At 50.8% G+C, this 18054-nt stretch overlaps 1 protein-coding gene across 10 annotated transcripts in view; it reads left to right on the forward strand.

Moving 5' to 3' along the window:
* The window catches only part of DUS2 (dihydrouridine synthase 2), a 45211-nt gene extending 29229 nt beyond the window's left edge, over positions 1 to 15982 (forward strand). For all 10 annotated transcript variants that reach the window (XM_066350127.1, XM_066350133.1, XM_066350123.1 and 7 more), the window contains 9 exons: positions 2380 to 2445; positions 3194 to 3264; positions 6361 to 6447; positions 8279 to 8447; positions 10852 to 10973; positions 12626 to 12775; positions 13899 to 13986; positions 15082 to 15155; positions 15389 to 15982. In XM_066350127.1, the coding sequence (XP_066206224.1) occupies positions 2380 to 2445; positions 3194 to 3264; positions 6361 to 6447; positions 8279 to 8447; positions 10852 to 10973; positions 12626 to 12775; positions 13899 to 13986; positions 15082 to 15155; positions 15389 to 15626 (1065 nt within the window). In that variant the 3' untranslated portion in view covers positions 15627 to 15982. The remainder of the gene's footprint in view (positions 1 to 2379; positions 2446 to 3193; positions 3265 to 6360; positions 6448 to 8278; positions 8448 to 10851; positions 10974 to 12625; positions 12776 to 13898; positions 13987 to 15081; positions 15156 to 15388) is intronic.
* The last annotated feature ends 2072 nt before the right edge of the window (positions 15983 to 18054 follow it).

Raw genomic sequence — 18054 nt, forward strand, 5'->3', positions numbered from 1 at the left:
ACATACTGAACTTGGGCCATGGCTAACAACTGGCAGGGCCAGTACTTGAACTCAGTTCTCAGTAATTCCCAAGCTAAGCTCTCCCATTCTCCTCCCCAAGCGCTTCCCAACAACTACGGGAGCTTTTCCTGAGTCACCCTGTGGATCTGTTAAGACAAGCCTGCCTGTGGGTAGATGTGCTGTAATCTGCTCAGATATGGGTCTGTCACAGGTCCTTTTCCACAAAGACGTTCACATCACAGAGTCGTGATATCACTTGAATCTGGGAGGGTTGGGTCCGGGAGAGTTTCATGCTAGAGGCCTGCCAGAGGACAGACTCTAGTTGCCCTCTCCTCTCAGTATGATGACACTTGCAAGTGGCTAGGGCTTTTAGTTACTAATTTCCTTCCTGGTCCTGAATATTCACTTGAAATAAACAAATACTGAAGAAGGTGCTTAGAGCTACTTGGAAAAAATATACCAAAGGGAAGCTCTGCAAAACAGAATTGGATCAAACCAGCCAATGCTACTTAAGTCACCAAACATCAGAGGATTCTAAGTCAGCACTTGCAAAGGAGCCTTCCAGAGACAGTGCTGTCAGCCTGAGGGAAAGGACTGGAGTGAGAACTTTTATTGTGTATCTCAGTGGGTCTGGCAGTCCCCCTTAAATGGTCAGTGTTCCTTTAAGGTCTGCTAGAGACACCCTGGGGCAGCACATGAGGCCTGTTCCTTCCTGCCAGTCACTGGTAGTTGTGCATAGGTCAGCAGGCCTTGTCTTACCCATTATCTGTGCTCCTGCCTGTAGCCCAGCCTCTTAGTCTGATGTCTTCTGGGGGGCCTGCCTTATCCTGGTGGTGAGAGAAAGGCCTCTACTTGTTCTTGTAGCCTGGCTCTCTGCTGCCCTCACCTGTCTAGAACTAAGACTGGCAGCAGCTGCCTGCAGGGCCCCCTACTGTGCTTGACAAGCACCCAGTTTTGTTTTGTTTTTACAGACATAGAGTCAGAGAGAGGGATAGATAGGGACAGACAGACAGGAACGGAGAGAGATGAGAAGCATCAATCATCAGTTTTTTGTTGCGACACCTTAGTTGTTCATTGATTGCTTTCTCATATGTGCCTTGACCATGGGCCTTCAGCAGACCAAGTAACCCCTTGCTCGAGCCAGTGACCTTTGGTCCAAGCTGGTGAACTTTGCTCAAACCAGATGAGCCTGTGCTCAAGCTGGTGACCTCAGGGTCTCGAACCTGGGTCCTCCGCATCCCAGTCCGACGCTCCATCCACTGCACCACCGCCTGGTCAAGCCAACCCAGTTCTTGAAGAGGGCTCTTGGGATCACCTACCCTCAGCTTGCCTGGCCTGAAATTTTTGATGAGGGAAGAAGATGGCAATGCCACAGACAAACAGTGTCATTTACTTCTCTCTTGATCTCTGACTCTTAGGGAGTCTGGTCTTACCACCTCCCTGACTTTCCTGCATGACTTTCTTGATCTTTCTTTGAAGTTCTTTATAATTACTATGCAAAAAAACAAACAAACCACTTTTGGCCTGACCTGTGGTGGCGCAGTGGATAAAGCATTGACCTGGAACGTTGAGATCACTGGTTCAAAACCTTGGGCTTGCCTGGTCAAGGCACATATGGGAGTTGATGCTTCCTGCTCCTCCCCCCTTCTCTCTCTCTCTCTCTCCTCTAAAATGAATAAATAAATAAAAATAATTTAAAAACACTGAACTTGGAAAAAAACCCACTTTTAAATGTGTTGACTGTATTGTCCTCTCCTTTGCCAGTTTCATTCTTGTATATCTGATTCAGCTATAGAGTGGGGTGTGAGAAGATAGGGCCCAAGACCTGTAAAGCCTTCCTGCTCCCTCCCTCCGCAGATCCTGGAACAGCATTAAGGGAGCATTGCCTTCAAGCGAGAAAGAAGCTGGGAGCCCTGTGTTCTCAGCCAGAGTCAGGCCTCTGAATCATATTGGGGAGGGAGTGTGTTGGGCAGAGCCTTTCAAATTATACTCCTAAGCCCTGCCCCCAGAGACTCATTCAGGAAATATGAGGTGGGATCTACAAGTCTGTATTTCTTAAGCTCTCAGATGTTTGCCCTGGCAAAGGATCACTGTATTCTACATAGGCATGCATGCAGATCCATCACTTGTTCATTTATTTACCAAATATATGTACACCACTATGTGCCAGGCACGAGGCTAGCATAAAAAAAAGGTGGACACCTTCCTTCATGGAACTTACATGTATATGCATGCAACAGATATTCATGTGGACACATACATGCACAGAGACATGTCCCATTCCACTGGGACACACAGGTCTGTAGCAGAGGTAACTGGTACAAGCTGTTGTGATTGTTTGTTCTAGAAGAGGTAGGTGCTGTTGTGTTCTCTCTGCAGATCCTCAGCACTCTTGTTAAAGGGACACGCAGACCTGTGACCTGCAAGATTCGCATCCTACCCTCGGTAAGGACAATGTGTTACATTTGAAGGTCCACTTTTTTCAGGGATGTTTATTTGGGGTGTCAGTAATTTTTTTTTTTTTTTTTTACAGAGACAGAGTCAGAGAGAGGGATAGACAGGGACAGACAGACAGGAATGGAGAGAGATGAGAAGCATCAATCATTAGTTTTTCGTTGCGCGTTGCAATACCTTAATTGTTCATTGATTGCTTTCTCATATGTGCCTTGACCGTGGGCCTTCAGCAGACCGAGTAACCCCTTGCTCGAGCCAGCGACCTTGGGTTCAAGCTGGTGACCTTTTTTTTTTTCCAGAGACAGAGAGTGAGTCAGAGAGAGGGAGAGACAGGGACAGACAGGCAGGAACAGAGAGAGATTAGAAGCATCGATCATTAGTTTTTCATTGCGCATTGCAACACCTTAGTTGTTCATTGATTGCTTTCTCATATGTGCCTTGACTGCGGGCCTTCAGCAGACCGAGTAGCCCCTTGTTGAAGCCAGCAACCTTGGGTTCAAGCTGGTGGGCCTTTGCTCAAACCAAATGAGCCCTCGCTGGCGACCTGGGGTCTCGAACCTGGGTCTTCCACATCCCAGTCCGACAGTCTATCCACTGCGCCACCACCTGGTCAGGCGGGTGTCAGTAATTTTTGAGGAGCTGAATTAGGTTTGGAGGGGTTAGAGCTGAGCCCACTTTAAGCACTGGCAGCTGTTCCCTCTGTGGCTTCAGTAACCACCTGTGCGGTCTTCCTCCTCAGCTGGAAGATACCCTGAGTCTTGTGAAGCGGATAGAGAGGACTGGCATTGCCGCCATCGCAGTTCATGGGAGGTGAGTGGTTGCCTTTCTAGAGATTGACTTGTAAGGTGGTCCTCAGCCATCTTAATGATCCACAGGTGACAACTAAGTTCTCTCCTACAAATGCAGCCTACCTCTGCCTAGCTCTTTGACATCTTTTTTTATTTTTTTTAGTGAGAGAGAGGAAGGGACAGACAGGGATAGATAGGAAGGTAGAGAGATGAGAAGAGTCAACTCTTCGTTGTAGCATCTTAGTTGTTCATTGATTGCTTTCTCATAAGTGCCTTGACTGGAAGGCTGCAGCAGAGCTAGTGACCCCTTGCTCAAGCCAGTGACCTTGGACTCAAGCTAGTGACCTTGGGCTCAAGCCAGCGACCATGGGGTCATATCTATGATCCCACGTTCAAGCCAGTGACCCTGTGCTCAAGCTGGTGAGCCCGCATTCAAGCCGGATGAGCCCATGCTCAAGCTGGTGAACTCAGGGTTTCGAACTTGGGTCCTTAGCATCCCAGGCTGATGCTCTATCCACTGTGCCACTGCCTGACCAGGCCATTTTGACATCTTTTTTTTTCTCTTACAGAGACAGAGAGAGAGAGTCAGAGAGAGGGATAGCTAGGGACAGATGGACAGAAATGGAGAGAGATGAGAAGCATCAATCATTAGTTTTTTGTTATGACACCTTAGTTGTTCATTGATTGCTTTCTCATATGTATGTGCCTTGACCATGGGGCTACAGCAGACTGAGTAACCCCTTACGTGAGCCAATGACCTTGGGTCCAAGCTTTGCTCAAACCAGATGAGCCCGTGCTCAAGCTGGTGACCTCGGGGTCTTGAACCTGAGTCCTCTGCATCCCAGTTCAATGCTCTATCCACTGCGCCACTGCCTGCTCTTTGACATCTTGAGGGTGGTCAAACTCATTATGGGCTTGCATTTTTCTTTGTTTCATTCATTGAGCATCTACTGGTGGTAGGCACTGCAGTGATCTTTAGAAACAGAGAGACCGAAGAGGAAGGAGAAACGTTCCTACCCTTAGGATGTGTAATGGTAGAGATGGAATGATTTGCTCAAAATTGCACCATGTAGCCAGAAAGTGGTAGAATTAGAACTCTGACTGAATCTCATTTTCTTTTCACTATGTTGAACAATACCTTTGTACCTCGAATGACCCCAGGCAGATTGCAGTTTTTGTTGTTATGTTTTTCTTTTTTTAAACTGAAGGTACCTTACTGCTTCCGTGAGTGGCCACAACCAGGTGCCTCTTGTCTGCACTTGTTAGATTGCCAGCTGTCACAATGACTGCTTTAAACAGTCCTTGTATCTACACAAGGACTATAGCTGATATTCACTCTGCAGAGAGCTGAGGTGGTGCTAAAGGCTACCTTGGGTTACCCAGTCGAACTTGCTCCTTGTATCCAGGCTATGCTTCTGTACAGAATCCCAGGTCAGTAGACTTTGGCCAGAGTGACCTCTTTTCTCTAAGTGATGTTCCTTTTGGGTTCAGGGGTTTTGTAGGAACAGCCCAGTTTTTGCTGGTTGTGTTTATTATAGCATTTTCAAAAAAGTGAACTTAGAACTCCAACATATAAAACAGAAAAGCAGAAAAGCAGAGCTGTATAGATGGCAACCAGTAGGGGGAGATGAAAAGCCACACCCATTACACATCCTGAGGCAACAAACAGGCTCTGGGCTCAGACTGCTAGGTTTCAAATCCCAGCTCTGCTGCTTGTTGGCTGTGTATCCTTGGACAAATCATTTCATCCTTCTAAGCACCACATTTCTCATTTGGAAATTAAGATAATTTTGGCTTTACAAGGTTCTTTTCTACCAGTAGTTGGAAATACTAGAAAGAGAGATCTCAGCGAGTTTAAGTAAGGAATTCTGGCCATCAAAGCTGCTGAGACCCCTGGCCGGATGGCGCAGTGGTAGAACATCGGCCTGGCATGTGGCTGTCCTGAGTTCGATTTCCGGTCAGGGCACACAGGAGAGGCAGCCATCTGCTTCTCCACCCTTCCCCCCCCTCTTGCTTCTCTCTCCCTCTCTCGCTTTCACTCTCCTCTTCCCCTCCTGCATCCATGGCTCTATTAGAGCAAATTAGCCCCGGGCACTGAGGATGGCTCCATGGCCTTCGCCTTAGGTGCTAAAAATGTCTCTGGTTGCAATGAAGCAAGGGCCCCAGATGGGCAGAGTATCACTCGCTAGTGGGCTTGCCAGGTGTATCCTGGTTGGGGTGCATGCGGGAGTATAGCTCTGCCTCACTTCTTTTCATTAAAAAAAAAAAAACCACACAAAAAAGAAAGAAAAAAGCTGCTGAGAATAGCTAGAACTGGCTGCTGGGGGTGTGGGGAGATGAAGGTGGAGGCTGGGTTGACTGGACTTTCTGAGGCTCTGTAGGCTCTGACCCTTTTGTTGAATGTAGCAGAAGGGAAATACCCAAACAAGACCTGGGTAAGGACTATCTGGTCAACCGCCTTTCTTGTTTCTGAACACAGCTCAGGTCAGGGCTCACCTTAGCATCCTTAAAACTCAGTCTCATTCACAAGAACTTCTTGCTGTTGACCTTGGAAGGAGGTGCTCTAGGTTGTGGTACTGCCTCCCCTGTGGCTTATTGTGACAGCCATGGTCTGTGGCCTGCCCTGGTTGCTGGGTCTACCCTGTACCAGGTGCCTCTCCGCAGGATCAGCTGCCCAACTTGGCCTCGGCACAGGCAGCTGTGTGGGAGTGGCCAGCCTGAGCGGCAGCAGCTGTTCCTGGTCCCTTGGGGAGGGCAGGACCGGGACGGTAGGGGTGGCATGCTTATGGCGCTGTCCCTCATCTCTGCCAGAGATGAGGGGAAGCCAGGAAAAGGTGGTGTGACCTTGGGAGTCAGGCCATCCACATCAGCCCCCTGCAGCCATGCCTTACCGGCAGGCCTCCAACAGCTGGGCTTGCCTTCTCAGCATGGACCTATTCTCCTGTCCCTCACAGCGGAGGTCATGAAGAGCCATCCACTGCAGCCTGGACCTTTGTCCTGATGGCCACATAGCCTTTCTGAGGTTTAGAAGGGAGGACAGTAGGGTTTGACCTCGATAACCCTGTGTGAATTGTGACATGGCCTTTGGCACTTAGCCCTCTTTTTTGTTTATCTCAAGGAAGCGGGAGGAACGACCTCAACATCCTGTAAACTGTGAAGCCATTAAAGCCATTGCTGAAACCCTCTCCATTCCTGTCATAGCCAAGTAAGCCTCCCTTCCACATTGTTTACTTTTTATGCCCCACCTCACTCATAAGGGATTTGAGCTGGCATTTATATACGGAATGAGGTAACATTAAAAATTGACCTTTGGGCCCTGGCCGGTTGGCTTAGCAGTAGAGCGTCGGCCTGGCGTGCGGAAGTCCCGGGTTCGATTCCTGGCCAGGGCACACAGGAGAAGCGCCCATCTGCTTCTCCACCCCTCCCCCTCTCCTTCCTCTCTGTCTCTCTCTTCCCCTCCCGCAGCCAAGGCTCCATTGGAGCAAAAGTTGGCCCGGGCGCTGGGGATGGCTCCTTGGCCTCTGCCCCAGGCGCTAGAGTGGCTCTGGTCGTGGCAGAGCAATGCACCGGATGGGCAGAGCATCGCCCCCTGGTGGGCGTGCCGGGTGGATCCCGGTCGGGCGCATGTGGGAGTCTGTCTGACTGCCTCCCGGTTTCCAGCTTCAGAAAAATACAAAAAAAAAAATTGACCTTAAGGGAAAGAACAAGAGGGCAGGATGAAAAATGAAGTTGGTAATGAGTCAGACAAGTGCCTATCATGTTTCTTGGCCTCTGGAAAGTGGCTGATGTAGGTGTGCAGTAGGCAGGGCCCCAGGGCATTCTAGTGGATGGGTTGAGGGGAGGAATATTTAGGGGATAGGGAGAGCAAGAAGGTGACTACTGAAGCAGGCCCAGGGGAAGGTGATGTCACACCAGAGTTAGGTGTGCTGGGTGTTGGGTAAAGGAGGCCCAAGCCAGAGTATATAAAGCTATACATGGTGGGCAAAAGTAGGTTTACAGTTGTGAGTATGCAGAACAAAAGTCAATTCTTGTGTTATTAATTACTGTATTTTCCATATGAATAACTGTAAGCCTATTTTTGCCAACCCCTATGTGGCTCAGGGGTCATAAGGCTGGCCACAGTCCAAAGCCGAGACGATCTTTCTGGATAGCTATAAGACCTGGAATCTAGACTGGCAGGTGTGAAGTACCGATGACCAGCCCAAGGCTTATTATGAGACAGTATCCAGTTGCCCCGGGGAGCTGACCTTTGTAGACCAGTGGTCTGTGTAGGCCAGTCATAAAGCCCTGACGAAAGGCATGTCTGACTGGTGGGACAGGGGGAGAGAGTTGAGGGTGACATTTGTAGCCAGGCCCGGCCTTCCCCAGGCCAAGGAGTTTTAGGGATGGCCTGGAGAAGGTGGGGCTACTTAAGACACTGGACACTCTTGCTGCTGCTCACACCTGAGTGCTCTGGTCCCCAACCCCACACACACATACACACAATGCTGTTTCTGGCCTGAGGCTGCCGCCTGGCTCCTAGTGGACAGGTAAAGACAGAGCAGTTTGTAAGGGGGCCCTTGGGGCTTCATGGTGGCAGGAAGGGAAATTGCAACCAAACTAGGCCTCCTTCCTTCCTCTCACAGTCACCACTGCATCTGCTCTCTCTCTAGGTTTCTGACCCAGCATTTACTGGGGATATAGGTGCCCCAGCCTGGGGGCGGGGTACCTATAATCTCAGTATCCACTTATAGACCCCTGTCTTCAGAAGTGGGCTGGCTTTAGCCACTGCCTGGGATGAAGTAGAAGGAAGGTAAAATCTCAGGGCTATGTGTTAAGTGCTAGGCCAGGTTCGGGCTGCTTTCCTGTGTTATCTCACTTGGTGCTCCTGTTCCACAGTGTGGGGTATGTGTCAGAATCTCCAGGCTCTAGAAGTACTCTTAGTTGAAGGACTTAGCCAAAATCACACAGCTAATGGGAAACAGACCTGGGATTTGCCTTTTTCTGAAAATGTTGGAACAAGGATGGGGACACCTCTCATCCTCGTTGCCTTTCAGTGGAGGATCTCACGACCACATCCAAGATTATTTGGACATTGAGGACTTTCGACAGGCCACAGCAGCCTCTTCAGTGATGGTGGCCCGAGCTGCCATGTGGAACCCGTCTGTCTTCCTCAAGGAGGGTCTGCGGCCCCTGGAGGAGGTCATGCAGAAGTACATCCAATACGTACGTCTCTGCACTTTTTTGAAACAAACATGTCTCCCTGTCTGCCACATTCCTGTAGAAAGTGCTTCGGATGAGTCCCCTGCCCCCAGCTGCCAGCAGTCTTTGTCCCTGTCCTTTTCAGTTCTGGTCACGCAGCATTGGGCCTCCCAGGCTGCAATATGAAGAATGGGTACTGTGGAGGCATACTGCTAATCACCTACTTCTAAGGCATCCAAGGTATGGGTCATAGCAAGGACTTCTGGATCCAGGATGCTTTTGGGGCCCCAGACACACGGTCTTTTTTCTCTTTTTCAGCCCCCACACATACATGTGTATGCACAATGACAACAGGGTCAATGTCACTGAAAATACCCATACCAATGGTTGGTGCCAGAGCAGACACAGCCAGGAGGAGCCATTGTAGTAGTTGTTGACAGGTTATTTCCATAGAGACTTCTTACTTTGTCATCAGTCAGAATTACGCAAAACTCTTCTCTTGCTAATTCCCAGAATGCTTTAACTCCTCACTTAGGGAATAGCTGAATGTTAACCCTCTCCTTAGGGAATGTCGTTTTCTTCTCACTGGGAGTTTGATAGTAGTGCCAGGGGTATTTCCCTGTAAAGGAATTTTTTTGAAAGTTCATGTACTCTGTCTTTTTGGCACAACCTTGGAACTTGTGGGACTCTGTGATCAGCTGTGTATGTCTGTAGGTAGAGACAGTGAGTGGTCCTCAAATTGTTTACTAAGCTGTGCCTGAGCCTTCACTCACAACAGGCTTTTACCCTCCTCTTTAATCCTGAGGCTCACACCCTCCTGGGAGAGTCAGGAGCTTCTCAGATCTTCAGACAGCCTATATCCTCTTCAAGCCATGGCCTGGGCAGTTGTGGCTGCCCCAGTTTGGGAGTACCCCAGGACTGTGGAAGCTGGGGATGTTAGGAGACCCTGAAGCCTGTGACCAGCAGGCAGCCTCTGTCTTAGAACCTCCCTTGCTCAATGCTGCAGCTCTCATCCCCTTGGTTCTGGGTCCCGTTGTGCAGGTTGATGACCACCAAGTTTTCCAAGACAACAAACACTCTTGAGGATCTGCCAAGGGTCAGGCTGAGCCAGGGTGATAACAGCACCTTTCACACAGTGAGCAAGCTCAGCACAACTCACCTTGGCTCCTGTGTCTCAGACTTGCCAGCTGACCGGAAGAGCTAAGCCTAGGAGAAAGGGTGTGGCTTCCAAGCATAGGCAGGGCTGTTTCTGGTCCAGCCAGGTGTTTTCTGTCCCAAAATAGCTGAATCAAGACCTTGCCACTGGCTGGGGCTTACCCACATATTTTTGCTTTGTCCTGAGTGTGCCATGGCACCTTCTTAGGCACTGAGGACATAAGACTAGTACTGTTAGAATATAGTATGGAGCAAGAGATTAGAGGGGTTCTAGAAGGCTGGCGCACCCTTCATGAACACTCTCTGGCCTGCCCCAGCCATGGGGACTTCTACTGGGTACCCTGGGCAGTTAGTTGTCTTGTCTTTCTGAGTCTGCACTTACCGGGTTTGTGACATAGTGGTAATAGCTGCACTTTACGCTTGTGTAGCTCAGTGAAGTGATAAAACACATGTGAACATGCTCGGTAGGTAGGGGAAATTGGAGACAGGCCGTTTAAGATGTGGGAAGGGAAGGTACCTACTGTGATTATAAAAGTGGAAGAATCTCACCCTGTCCTGGGACTGGTACTGCCACACCAGAATTTGTCTTGTTCTCCCTCCCAGCCCTAGGAGATGCCTGACAACAGGTGTTCTATGGTTAACCATGGTGGCTGAAGCAGGAGGGGCTCCCTGCATATCTAGACTTCAGATAGGTTATCCAGTAGGGCAGGGGTCCCCAGACTTTTTACACAAGGGGCCAGTTCACTGTCCCTCAGACTGTTGGAGGGCCAAACTATAGAAAAACTATGAACAAATCCCTATGCACACTGCACATATCTTATTTTAAAGTAAAAAAACAAAATGGGAACAAATATTATACAATATTTAAAATAAAGAACAAGTAAATTTAAATCAACAAACTGACCAGTATTTCAATGGGAACTATGCTCCTCTCACTGACCACCAATGAAAGAGGTGCCCTTTCCGGAAGTGGGGGGGGGGCTGGATAAATGGCCTCAGAGGGCCGCATGTGGCCCATGGGCTGTAGTTTGGGGACCCCTGCAGTAGGGTGTGCTTCTGATTGTGGGCTTTGGCTGCAACCCTTGAGCTTTGTACTACTAATTGAAGAACCAGATGGCCAGGCTGGAGGTGGCTCTTCTTATGGGGTCCCACTACCTTGGCTGTAAGCACACCTCTGGTGCCCCCTAAGGCCCCCTTTCCCTGCACAAGAACAAAGCTCAGGCTTCAGAGCCCACCTGGGCTGCAGGTGGGCTCATGTCAGTTCTTCTTCCAGGCTGTGCAGTATGACAATCACTACACCAACACCAAGTACTGCTTGTGCCAGATGCTACGAGAGCAGCTGGAGTCGCCCCAGGGAAAGTTGCTCCATGCTGCCCAGTCTTCCCAGGAAATCTGGTGAGAGGGGCAACAGGCTGTTCATCTGTCCTTGCAGACATTGCCCAGGCTTGACCCTGAGCCCTAAGCTGACTCTACCAGGGAACCAGGGACACAGCTTCTGGAGATGGATGTGCAGGAGTGGTATCATGCTACAGCTTTGCCTCAAAGAAGGGCATACTTTAGAGCCCTGGCCGGTTGGCTCAGCGGTAGAGCGTCGGCCTAGCGTGCGGAGGACCCGGGTTCGATTCCTGGCCAGGGCACACAGGAGAAGCGCCCATTTGCTTCTCCACCTCTCCACGGCGCTTTCCTCTCTGTCTCTCTCTTCCCCTCCCGCAGCCAAGGCTCCATTGGAGCAAAGATGGCCCGGGCGCTGGGGATGGCTCCTTGGCCTCTGCCCCAGGCGCTAGAGTGGCTCTGGTCGCAATATGGCGATGCCCAGGATGGGCAGAGCATCGCCTCCTGGTGGGCAGAGCGTCGCCCCATGGTGGGCGTGCCGGGTGGATCCCGGTCGGGCGCATGCGGGAGTCTGTCTGTCTCTCCCTGTTTCCAGCTTCAGAAAAATGAAAAAAAAAAAAAAAAAAGAAGGGCATACTTTCAGAATTTGGGAACTTTCTGTCCCTGGACTGATCTCAGCAGCAAAGTTTTGGGGACTAGGGCACTAGTATGATGGAGGAATGTAAGGCCTGGGCTTGGGAATTCCTGGGGAGGAAGCAGCTTTCCTGGTAACAGATGTATCACATGTCGTGCCACCAAGACCCAGTTGTCAGGATAGTTGGGGTTACAGAATGGAACCCCTGGCTGCACCCATACCCCATCACTCTGCTGTCCAAGAGGCTACTCCCTGCTCCTCTACTCAGGTGGCTGATATTTGGGGCCCCTTTCAACCTGACCTAGTGTCTGCTCCCACAGCTCCCTATTTACTCTTTCCCTCCTCCACACTGCTCATTCTGCATCCTCTGCCTGAATGCTCTTTCTCCCTCGTGTTGCCTGTCTGTATCCTCCCTCCTACAAAGAAGCCGTTCTGAACCACTCTCACCCCCAGACATCCATCTCTCAGGATGCTTCATAGAAGAGAAAGGCTTGCTAAAATGCTCCTCATCCTGGGCTAGAGGTGTTGGTTCTATCCCTGCCCCACCTCGCTTAACCAGCTTGACCCAGGTGTCTTGTGAGCTTGAGAGTATAATTTTCAAGAGTAAAACTCTATAGATCTGGGTGGTGCCTCAATTTAAGTGAGGCCTAACTGCTTGTGGTCGGGGCAGGAAGTGGGGAATCACTCAGTGGTCAGGCCTCCATCTCTTCCTCCTGTGGACCCACATGAGGATGAGACCATGCATGCCTCCGGCGCTTGGTCAGTGTAGGTCAGCTTACTCACTGCTGGCTGGGAACACTTGCCTGTACGCTGTTTCTTGGAAAGGTTCAGGTGGTAGAGGTGACCTTTAGAACATGTTCCACCCAGGCTTGCCTACCCTCCAGTGTCCACCCTGAGGGGCCCACATTTACTATCCATCTGTCAGTCCAGACTGATCCCAGTGGTGGGTAGAAGGTACCTTCTGGTGGCCAGGTCCTGGAGGTGTTTTGGTGTGTATGGAGGGGCATTCTCAGTGGTGGGGCCCTGGGCTCTTGCAGTAGTTCCCTAAGGGGCTTGCAACACTTGACTTGTCTTTCCATAGTGAGGCCTTTGGCCTTGGTGCCTTCTATGAGGAGACCACACAAGAACTGGACTCCCGGCGGGCCGAGCTCTTGGCCAAGACCCCAGAGGAGGCAGGGGAGCTGGCCGAAGACACCTCTGGTGTCATTAAGATGGCTGTCAAGTTTGACAGGTAGGTCTCCAGCTGGCCTCAGCTTGGGTCAGGGCCCAAGTTCAGGGCCAGTGCTCTCGGGCTGACTGGGCTGGCAAGCTGGCTGCTATATGTGATTAGTAACAAGCTTGGACCACAGGTTTCTTTGGTTTGGACACTTGTTCTCAATTTTCAGCACCCAAATAAGGCACTTTGGATAAGATAGTTTCCAAAAGCGCAGGCAGTGCTCTCAGGGTTGCGCATCTTGTCCCAGGGGTGACTGAACTCCACCTTTTCCCTGACCCAGCCCCTCCCACAACTCGGGGGAGAGGACTGGTCTCCTTCTGTTCCTGAAACTCTATGCTTCTTTCCTAGCCCTGAGGAATTAGCTGCCTAAAAGGAGCTCCCCAATAGCAGCAGGACCCTGGTCCTTATGTGTATTTTCTGCCCATACCCACTGCCCCTGACCAGCCCTATGATATGCTTTCAAGGCAGTAGTAGCCTCAGGCCAATTATTGTCTCAGACTATGACGTAGCTTTGATTGGGTCCCTCCCTCATCCTTGTACTATGCAATCTGGGATCTAAGCCTTTCGAAGGTCCCAAGGCCCAGACCAGGAGCCGGTCTTGTCTGGCGAGGGCTTGGGAGAAGGGGTATAGGAACAACTGTTGGGCAGTCATACCCAGGGAGGGCTTCTGGTAGGAAGTTGGAATATGGTGCTACTGACTGAAACCAGAGTCCACTGTGTCTAAAGCAGCAGCAGATCTTGACACTCAGCAGACATAATTAAAGTAGATACTAAGCTAGATCCCTGAGACCTTTGTATGGGCACCTGCGTCCCCCCCCCCCCCCCCATATCTTGTCTTGAAAGGCAAACCAGACCTTCCTTCTTGGCTATCAAAAGCAGGAGCTCGGAGTGCTGTGAGTTCACTTCCTACCCCAATTCCCTAAGCATGCTGAAGCCCATCTTCCCTTTAGGCAGAATGCAGGCCCCAGGTTGCTGGTGGGACAGGAATGGGAGGTTAGGGGAATAGGTACAGGAGTCTTAAGGCAGCAGCTGGATGTCTCAGTTCCTGCAGCTTGTACCAGGAACTGAGTAGGGGCCCTGCTGAGAAATGGGGTGGTGATGGTGGGTGGGCCCTGACTCTTTCCCCTCCTTTTCCTAGGAGAGCATACTCACCCCAGATCACCCCCAAGATGTGCCTGCTGGAATGGTGCCGGAGGGAGAAGTTGGCACAACCTGTATATGAAACTGTGAGTTCCTGGCTGTGGCCTGCCCTGCATCCAGCCCTGCAGCATTCCCACAGCTGGTGCCATAACCCCCAGCACACTTATAGATTGTACCCTAGACTCCAGACTGCTTGACTAGAGCCTGTCTTTGCCCTCTGTAGGCACACAGTGGTTACTGGTGGTTGGTCCAGTTGCTGGTCATGCCTTTCTTTGACAGTGAGCCTGTTGTCCAATTCTGGCACTTTCATAAACCTGAACTAGAGGCCTAAGTAAGGGGCTGCTTGGGCCAGTCCTTGCCAGTGGTGTTGCTTAGGGAAGGGAGATATCTCTGGAAAGGGCCAATTGGCTTAGGAAGGATGCTCAAACCTGAAAGTTAGGTACATTTTGGACCAGGCCTCCACTAATGGGGCACTGAATTGGGCCCCAGAAGTGGGGGCCCCTCAGTGAAAACTTTGAGACAGTATTGTTTTACTTCCATTGGCCCTTTTAGTCATGTCTTGTTTAGGTGGTTCCGTCTCTTCTGCACTGCCCTTTTGACTTCCAAACTTGTACCTTGGACCTTGTGTCCTCCTCTGTCAGAGTGACATTTCCAAAGTGAATCTGATCTTTGTTTCCCTTGCTGAAGTCCTCATCAGCTCAGAGCATGAGATGCCCCTACATGGCTTTTTGCTTCAGGTCTCATCTACTCAGCTCTCTATCCTGCCATATCACCTGGTGTCTGCCAGATGGACTGTCTTTGCCCCAGTCCTTGTCCCCTCTCACCCCTTTGCCATCTGGTGAACTTCTTATTTTGGGGCCTGGCCCATCCAGATGTCAGTAGAAGGAGACTCCATAGTCATGCACAGCTAAGGGTTCTGATGGCCCTTTGCTTAGGTCCATGACAGAACTCCTGACACATTATGGTGTCACAGTCTGTGTATCCACCTTTCTTCCCTGGAAGGATACATCATACACTTCTGCTGGGGAGGAGCATGTGGACCAGGTAGCTCTCATTTGACTTAGGTTGGAAGGACTTCCTCTTCTCTGCCTCCAACATGACCCTGGCAGGTGAGTCTCTAAGGCTGCTCATTCCTCTTGCCTTCATACAGCCATTTGTTTCCTTTGCTCTCTCTGCACCAGGTTCAACGTCCCCTGGATCGCCTCTTCTGTTCTGTTGTCACTGTTGCTGAGCAAAAGTACCAGTCCACTTTGTGGTGAGTTTCCTCCTCAGTGGGCATGAGGCTTGGGGTGGGGAGCCTGATCCTAGCATTGACCTAGGAGGGTTGGGGGACTGGTGTACCTGGGTAGTGGCATCCCTGGGTGGTGATCCCTTCCTCAGTTTTGTCAGAATCTGTGACGGGTGTTGAGAATTGGGCCTCCCAGCCTCTAGTCCTGCCATCAGTGTGTCTGCCTACCTGCCTTATTGCCCCATGCTTCATCTGCCCAGGGACAAGTCCAAGAAACTGGCGGAGCAGGCTGCAGCCATCGTCTGTCTGAGGAGCCAGGGGCTCCCTGAGGGTCGGCTGGGTGAGGAGAGCCCCTCCTTGCATAAGCGTAAGCGGGAAGCACCTGACCAAGACCCTGGGGGCCCCAGAGCTCAAGAGCCAGCAATGCCTGGGGAGTTGTGCAAGAAGCCCTTTGTAACCTTGGGAAGCGGTAAAGAGAGGTCCTTGGAAAGCTGGTGACCACTGTCTCTACCTTGATCACCCACACCCTCCACCATGGGCCTGGCTCTGAGATGACTATGGGTACAGAGCATAAACCAGATACTATTGGACGATTTGCTGCTCCTGTCTAACAGGTATTGAGAGATTCTGGCCTAGGCCATTAGCCTGGAGAATGGCCCAAGGGTTGCCCAGAATGCCCATCTCTCTTGGTAGGTCTGAGGAGCAGGACAAAGTTCCCAGTGACCTCAGTATTTTCTTTGAACACCGGCTTTTTCAGATGACATCTCCCTAACCTGACATTCGTACAGTGCAATAAAGATACCCTCTGCTCTTACCCGTGCTGGCTGCTTCAGCCCTGGGCATCTTCACACATAGATTGATGGATGACCTGGCATAATTATTCTTTCCCACCCTCTGTGAAGAGCTGGAGTTTTCTAAAATGTTTATCTCCTACCCATCCTTTTGAGTCTCTGTTGAGGTGGGGGCAGGATATCACCTTTAGTTTTTATTGGATTTGAGCTGAGCCAGGGAGTCCCAAGAAGCCCATTCTACTGATGAGTAAACCTGAAGGAATGGCCGTTGGTTGGCTTTCCCGATGTACAGATATGGAATCTAGGGGAACAATGAGGGTATCTGGGACCTGCTCATGCAAGTTGGGAGCGCTGAGTCTGAGCCCCAGCCATCCCGAGCTCACACCTAGGAGGTGCCTACCCTGGGCAGAAGACATTGGATGGAGACTGCTGATGACAACAATTTGGGGCCCTTGTGATTGCCCGCCCACGCCACTGCCCCGCCCTCCGCCCCCACCATCCCGTTTGGTCCGGAAGGAAGTGGCAGATTCTCTTTAATTTCCTCCTGGCAGTGAGAAGCAAACAAACGCTAGCTACCACAACTCAACTCGTGGGGCCACCCCCGCTTACTGGGAGGGGCGTTCTGACCAAAGGTCCCTGCCCAGTGCTGCTTCTGCTTCCTCCGCTGTAAACATGCTGCTTCTCCTCCCCTTTTCCAAGCTCTGTGGGAAGGGGGGGATTCCCCTCTGGGCCAAGGCCATGCTCTTCCCATCTCCCCAGGGTCAGGCCCCTGTGCCAGCCAGCAGCCCCTGTCCCTGCAGGCCTCAGTCAAGGGTTGAGTCGGTGAGGTCTCTGTCTCAGTTGGTCGCAGAGCTGCTCCTCCCTGCACCCACATTGCTCTTCTGTGTACAGATAAGTGTACTGCACTACCGGTGGCCTCCCAGAGTCCATGGCTCTCTGACCTTGGGCAAGTCACTTCTAGTCCTCTAAGAGTGAGACGGGTGTTCTCTGCCTGCTTGAGGCTAGATGGAGGATAAATAGGTTAGTGCTGTGATAGGGCACTGTGTGACTTAATGGGGGTCACTCCATGCTGAGCCTGCCCTAACTAACTGCTCAGACCAGTGCTCCCAGAAAAGGGACCCCACCCAGCAGAGCAACTGAGGCATCGTCTCATCTCAGACATCAAGCCTTAGGTACAATTTATTTCTGATTTTTCTGAACAAGAAACTGTCTCAGTGAAAATGCCCCCTTCTTTGCCTTTTTTTTTCTTTGCCTTTTTTTATACCCCAATTGGAATGGCAGATAGCGAGGTCCCAGTGGACCACTTCCCAAGGCAATCTGAGTCGGAGCTTATGGAAGGACCCGTATGGACCAGGAACCGAGTCTTAAGATTCACTTTCCCAGTGGAGTTGGGATTTGTCCTCCAGTATCTTTGCCCCCATTGTGGTTTCCTTAGGAAACCCCTTCTCTAATGGGGTGAGATTCATTTTTGGGCTATGTAGGAGAGGCAAGGATAGAGGTCAGCTGCTAAGATAGAGGCTGAAGTGTGGGGACTTTGAGGGAAAAGCATTGGGGAGAAGGGTCATTTACAGAGTAGCAAGTGGGTAAGGGCTAGTTGTGTGTTTGATGACTAAGGATGTCTGACAAAGATCCTGGTTGAATATGCTGGCTCACAAACGGTCTCATTTTAGCACACCTCAGTGATGCCTGCCCTTCTCAGAAGGACCTGCCTAAGACCTGGAATGACTGCAGGACCCAGGCTGGTCTAAAAGCTCCACCAACTATTCTTACCTTGTTCACCTTAAATTAAGGCCACTTAGACACCCAAAGCCCTCTCTGGGTTTGTGACCACAACACTTATCTATCCATCCCAGCCATCTTGATTGAAGAGTTCTTAACTCATCACATTTTGAGGATGAGTAAGGCTAGAAAATGTGGCAGTTCTTCCAAAAACCACAGCAAGGCCTGCCCAGGCTGTGGCGCAGTGGATAGAGTGTCGCACTGGGACACAGAGGACCCAGGTTGGTTGCTAGCTTGAGTGTGGGCTCATCCAACTTAAGTGCGCGGTTGCTGGCTCAAGCATGGGATCACAACCCCATGGTTGCTGGCTTGAAGTCCAAGGTCACTGGCTTGAGCCCAAGGTTGTTGGCTTGAGC

Source organism: Saccopteryx leptura, chromosome 9 (assembly GCF_036850995.1).
Source record: "Saccopteryx leptura isolate mSacLep1 chromosome 9, mSacLep1_pri_phased_curated, whole genome shotgun sequence".
Taxonomy (NCBI): domain Eukaryota; kingdom Metazoa; phylum Chordata; class Mammalia; order Chiroptera; family Emballonuridae; genus Saccopteryx; species Saccopteryx leptura.